At 31.2% G+C, this 6,033-nt stretch overlaps 1 protein-coding gene across 1 annotated transcript; it reads left to right on the top strand.

Moving 5' to 3' along the window:
* The first annotated feature begins 278 nt into the window (after positions 1 to 278).
* Positions 279 to 3,961, top strand: LOC120080778 (jasmonate-induced oxygenase 2-like). The gene is made up of 3 exons (XM_039035403.2): positions 279 to 1,815; positions 2,136 to 2,466; positions 3,494 to 3,961. The coding sequence occupies exons 1-3, from the start codon at positions 1,313 to 1,315 to the stop codon at positions 3,740 to 3,742; spliced, it is 1,083 nt and encodes a 360-aa protein (XP_038891331.1). The 5' UTR covers positions 279 to 1,312; the 3' UTR covers positions 3,743 to 3,961.
* Positions 3,962 to 6,033: the final 2,072 nt, after the last annotated feature.

Here is a 6,033-nt window from a genome sequence, read left to right on the forward strand (position 1 = left end):
TCCACTCTTTATCACCTAGATTAATGTCCTTTTAACCCTCTTTTACCTTTTTTTTTTCAAATCTGGGAATTCAATTGGAGCCAAATCATCTACGACTTTCATGAATTAAAATCGTTTTTTCGAAATACGAGACAAAAAATGTATGGTCATGTACTATTTGATCGAAAAGCACATGAGATCACACGTTGTTGTCGATAATTTTTCCTGACAATATATGGAGTAGGGAAATTGAAGATCTCATCGTAATTTTATAGATTGGGATAGCATGTCCTTTCTATTTTTTATTTTCTCATATTTAATCATTTACACGGGAATGTTTTTTTTTTTTTTTTTTTTTTTTTTTTTTTTTTTTTTAATACTTTTGTGTTGTTTAATTTTGAATATAAGAAAGAAGGAATTTGTCCTCACACTTTATTGATTATCTATATTCCATAACATTTGACAATGTACGTAATTAATCTTTCTCTCTCCTTGTGATGAACATGGTTGAGTTTACTTTTCCAATCCCTTTTTATATTTTGAAATGCAAGATGTAAAGTAAGCTGATTTTGAACATTTTATGATCTCTAGCATTTCAATAATGTTCTCTCTTTCTGTCTTTAAACCCTTAAATCTTCTATTTTTCCTTAAAGAAACTATCTGCAAATATAATCCCGAAAAGATATATATACCAACCTGCGCACCTAAATTTGATACTATTAAATAAAACAAATACAAATAACCCACCGCAAAAACTCAACACATATGAAAACGAAATCAACTACGTGTAAATATCACTTCAAAACACTTACCCACAAAGTACTATTAATTAATCCATCAAAACACTTGTCATACAAAATTTGGTAATTTTTTTTTTTTTTTTTTTTTTTTTTTTTTTTTTTTTTTATAATTTTTACCTCAAATATTAAGACAATTCAATAAAAAGCGTTCATAAAAGACTCAATCCTATCACCTTTAAGGAAAAGGTACTCAATATATATGTAGATGAATTGATCTATTCCAACCTAAACAAATTCCATATGATATAAATTAACCACGTGCATCAAATCAAAAAATATAACATAAATATTCAAAAAAAAAGAAAAAGTCTCTTACCCTCCTCCAATTTTACTCTTTTTTTTTTCTCCAATGAAGAAGGTTGTAATATTTATATATAAGTGATTAATCGTACTTGGTTGTGCTAAATTTAAAAAAAAAAGGGAAAAGAAAAAAAGCAGCTATACGATTTGGATTTTTTTTTTTTAACGAATTTCGAATTTATTTATATAAATAAATATCAACCTTGGAATTCCAAGAGCCTTCCTTGGCCGTGATGACTAACCTGAACCAAGATTGGCCCGAACCCATAGTTCGTGTCCAATCCCTCTCCGAAAGTGGCTGCCCCGTCGTCCCTTCCCGCTACATCAAGCCACCGTCGGACCGTCCCACCGCTTCCACGGTCGCCTCCCCTGCCGTCAACATCCCAATCATCGACATCCGCAGCTTCGCTCTCGACCACGACGACTCCCTTCGACGTACTATTCTAAGCCAAGTCTCCGACGCTTGTCGCAATTGGGGATTCTTTCAAATCATCAATCACGGTATCCGGGCGGAGCTTCTGGACGATGTCCGGCGTGCGTGGCATGATTTTTTCAAATTGCCGGTGGAAATGAAACAAGCTTATGCTAATAGTCCTAAGACTTACGAAGGCTATGGTAGCCGCCTTGGTGTTCAAAAAGGAGCTATTCTTGATTGGAGTGACTACTTTTTTCTTCATTACCTTCCTCCTCGCCTCAAAGACCACAATAAGTGGCCCGCTACACCCGCCTGTATTAGGTACAATCCAACAAAACCTATCTAATTAATATCTTGGGTTTTCTTTTTTGTCTGTATTCTAGATACTTTCTTCGTTATTTCTGGTTTGAAAATTTACACAATGTTCAATACGAAAAGCAAAAATAGCCCAAAATGTCATTTCCACCATTATTTTTACTCGTCGGGCGAGATGGGATTATATCCAAATATGGACTTTTTAGTCAGAGTATATATTTTAATTAATTGAACTATATGTTTAGATTAAAATATATAGAAATTTGAGGGGTGAAAGTGATTTGAAATTGGGGGAATTTTAAAGGGATTTTTATGTTTTAATGCAGGGAATTGATAGAGGAGTATGGGGAAGAAGTAGTGAAGCTAGGGGGAAGATTGTTGAAGCTTTTATCAGTGAATTTGGGGCTTCAAGAAGGGTATCTGCAGAATGCATTTGGAGGAGAAGATGTTGGCGCATGTTTAAGAGTGAATTACTACCCAAAATGCCCACAGCCGGAGCTGACGTTGGGGCTGTCGTCGCACTCCGACCCCGGCGGATTGACGCTGCTACTTCCCGACGATAAGGTTGCCGGACTTCAAGTTCGAAAAGACGATAAATGGATTACCGTCAAACCAGCTCCCCATGCTATTATAGTTAATGTGGGCGATCAAGTTCAGGTTTGTTCTACTCTTGTACTCATTAATATTCAATTGCTAATTCACTTTTCAAGTAAAATTTTCTTTTTTCTAAAGAAATTTTGGTACAACATATTAATATTTAGCCTAAAAAAGAGGCTTCTTCAACTCTCTCTATGCCCATATGCACATGGAGGGGTCTTGTTTTGTTGGACCATTTTTTCCACATACTAAAATCTATTGGTCCCCTAAATAAAACTTTTTTTTTCTTTTAATTTTTGGGTATGTTATTTTTAGAAGGGGAAGGACAAAAAATGGTCCCTTTTGTCAACATGGAAGTCAAGTACCTCATATGATAGCAAATTTGTTCGCAAAGTTCATTAAAGTTATACCCTTTTCATATTGGGTCCTTTTTGTTTGAGAAAAAAATGGCCATATAATAAAAGAAAATCATCTTGGCCAACATTCATATTAAGTAGCATTCTGGAAGGTGAGAATATATCTAAGTTACCAAAAAAATGATTTTAATTTCAATCTTACACTTGGCATTTAAAATATTTCCTTCTACCCACTATCATTTAAAACTTTAAGAGAAAACTAAAAAAAGTTTACATTCAAATATAAGTTCAGTCTCCCTTCAATTTTCAAAATATTTAATAAGTTTTTTCTATTTATTTAATCTCTGAATTTTAAAATAATTTTCATTTTTATGTCTAATAAGTCGTTGACGATTTAATGTTCTTTTAAAATTCACAGAATCCACTAATACATATATAGCTCAAAGTTTTGGACCAGATATATAGTTCGATTTTATATAAAATATATCCTACAATTTCTAAAAGAATTAAATATGTTAAAAAAACCCTATTAAACCACATAATTATAAACTTAGAGACATTTTTAGACACAGATTTAAAAAGTTCATATACCAAACTTATAATATTGAGACTAAAAGATCGGACATAGTACGTACCCGAGATTACGAACGGGTATATATATTTAAAACCCTAAAAGGCCATGAAATTACTAAACTTATGTTTTTGTTTTATTGTGTGTTTTTTGGAAATAGGTTCTAAGCAATGCAATATACAGAAGTGTGGAGCATAGAGTGATTGTGAACTCAGACAAAGAACGTGTTTCATTGGCTTTCTTTTACAATCCAAAGAGTGACATTCCAATAGAGCCAGCAAAAGAGCTAGTTACGCGAAAAAAACCTGCGCTTTATTCCCCAATGACGTTTGACGAATACAGACTTTTCATCAGGATGAGAGGTCCTCAGGGTAAATCCCAAGTAGATTCACTAAAGTCGCCAAGATAACCCACGATTTTGTACAATGTAAAGATCAGAATCAGCCTCAAAGCCCTTTGTATTTTTTTCTTTTTAATATTCCTTTAAATTTTGTTCACTTGTAAATTTCATTTAAAAAGAAAAAGAAAAAGAAATAAACCCCATTAGTCCCACTAGATAAATGTACATCTTCTAGTTTGTACATCCAAAAAGGGAGATATATATATATTTTGAAGAAAAATTAAATTATGTTGTTTCACTTATATTAATTAATATATCTATTATAAATGTTCGAATTTTATTTTAGTCCCTAAATTTTTAAATGTTCATCTTAGTCTATTTTTTAAATAAAAAGATTATTTTGTTCATTTTTATTTTATTCTTTTTAATAGGTTAATGATGTAGATTTAAGAATATATATATATATATAGTAGAACTAATATTCATATATAAGTTAGAGACAAAGTATTTAGAAAGTGAAAATTAAATTAGATTAAAAATAATTTAACAATGACTAAAACATTAGTAAATTATTCTGTAACCTATTATATAGTATAAATATAAAATATAGGGTAATTATTTGAAATGATAAAACTATTGTAAATATTTTCAAATATGACAAAATGTTATTGTCCATCAGTATCATTTCAGTGACTAATCGTGATAGACACTAATATTATATTTATTTATAAATAAGTTGGTTTATTTTTCAAATAAATATTAAAAATTATTATATCAATATATAAATATTGAAAATACAATTATGTAATAAGATATTACAACATTTAATAGACAGACATTTAAATTAGAGTAGTATTTAAATCAATCTAAAATCTCCACACTCATATTTGTAATCTTATATTTTAAATTTTAAAATGTGTCATATATCTCTATAGTCTAATTTTAAAATCATAAATAAGTGGGCCACTTTCTGGACTCTAAAAGTCAACTTATTATAATTTATTCTAACTTGCATCCTATGTCACATGGTGTAGTTACACTTAATTTATAATTTTGTTTCAAATACTTTATGGTTTAAAATTTTTCAAATTATTCTACAATAGGCTTTTATAAAATCAATTCATGGGCCAAACGTATAGAATAAGGTAAATGGTTTGTAAGAAATTGCAAATTATTCTAAGATACCTTTTACCAAATTAATACATGTGTGAAAAAACCCATAATGGATATAGAGCTCTGATCATGTTGCTCAAGAATGACTCTGATTTTGGCTTTATCATCTTTTCTGTCAAATTTTTTAATCTCAAACCTTGTTATAGCCATATTGATTCAGTGAATCTTGAAGCTCAAAGAATTGTTTTCTTAAATGTCAATTACACTAATAGCATTTTGTTCGGCTTAATTGAAATTCCAAGCTCAATTTGATGAAGTTTGATCCAAGTGAGTGTGGTGGTAGTGAAGGAACTCTTATCAAAGAGTACCTATGAGTGGAAATAAGATTGTTCTAAATTCATTGTGACATAAATACAACGTTCACAAACATACATACAAGTTATGCATTTCAGAACAAATTATGACATGCTTTGAAAACTTAAATAAAAAGAAACAAGAGACTCACCTTTGAAGAACTCTTCCTCTGTCGTTCTCTCGCTCTCGTCAAGAACCAGCACCTCTCACTGTCAGTGCAACACCAAGCCAATCGTCTACCAAATCTTGCTGTCGCACACCATCGAATGGTCTTCTACACAAACAAGTAGCAAGGAATACACCACCACTAAGTGATCTTGGTATTCTCGGAGTGAGAATCAAGGGGGTGTGGGCTCTGTTGGATTTAGTAGAGGGAAGGAGGAAAACACAATCGTATTCAACGAACAAGCAATTGGGAGAGTTTAGAGTCTGTTGTATAGATGGATGTTTGATCGTTTAGAAAATGTGCATGATCGTTTAGGTAATCGGGTATGATCATATAGATGATCGTTTAGATAATCTCGCACTCGCGCGCGATAATTTAGTAAAAACTACATGATCGTTTAGTAAACTGTGCATATACATGATCAATTAAGAAAAACACTTGAGCTGTCGTGTAGGTTCTCGTGAGCTAAACTCGACAGTGTACTTTGTGAAGCGATTATATGATCTTTTTAGAAAAATAAAAACTATTTTCATTTTATCCTTCAGTTATGAAAACTGAATGAAACCTCCCACTTTCACACATGGTTATGGAGAAAACCATCAACAATTATCTCATAGTTGTTTAATTATAAATAAATATAATAACTAACTTATCATATTATATTTATAACCTATATTTTTAATATCACATAATATGCAATATTTAAACCATAGTTATTTTCTCCTCT

Source organism: Benincasa hispida, chromosome 7 (assembly GCF_027475165.1).
Source record: "Benincasa hispida cultivar pf3 chromosome 7, pf3_genome.v1.1, whole genome shotgun sequence".
Classification (NCBI taxonomy): Eukaryota; Viridiplantae; Streptophyta; class Magnoliopsida; order Cucurbitales; family Cucurbitaceae; genus Benincasa; species Benincasa hispida.

What these genes read in the sequence shown, in the direction of transcription:
- LOC120080778 (XM_039035403.2), top strand. Translation starts at nt 1,313, where the DNA reads ATGACTAACCTGAACCAAGATTGGCCCGAACCCATAGTTCGTGTCCAA. An exon ending in GCTACACCCGCCTGTATTAG is followed by an intron (nt 1,816 to 2,135) that starts GTACAATCCAAC and finishes GTTTTAATGCAG; the next exon opens with GGAATTGATAGAGGAGTATG. An exon ending in ATGTGGGCGATCAAGTTCAG is followed by an intron (nt 2,467 to 3,493) that starts GTTTGTTCTACT and finishes TTTTGGAAATAG; the next exon opens with GTTCTAAGCAATGCAATATA.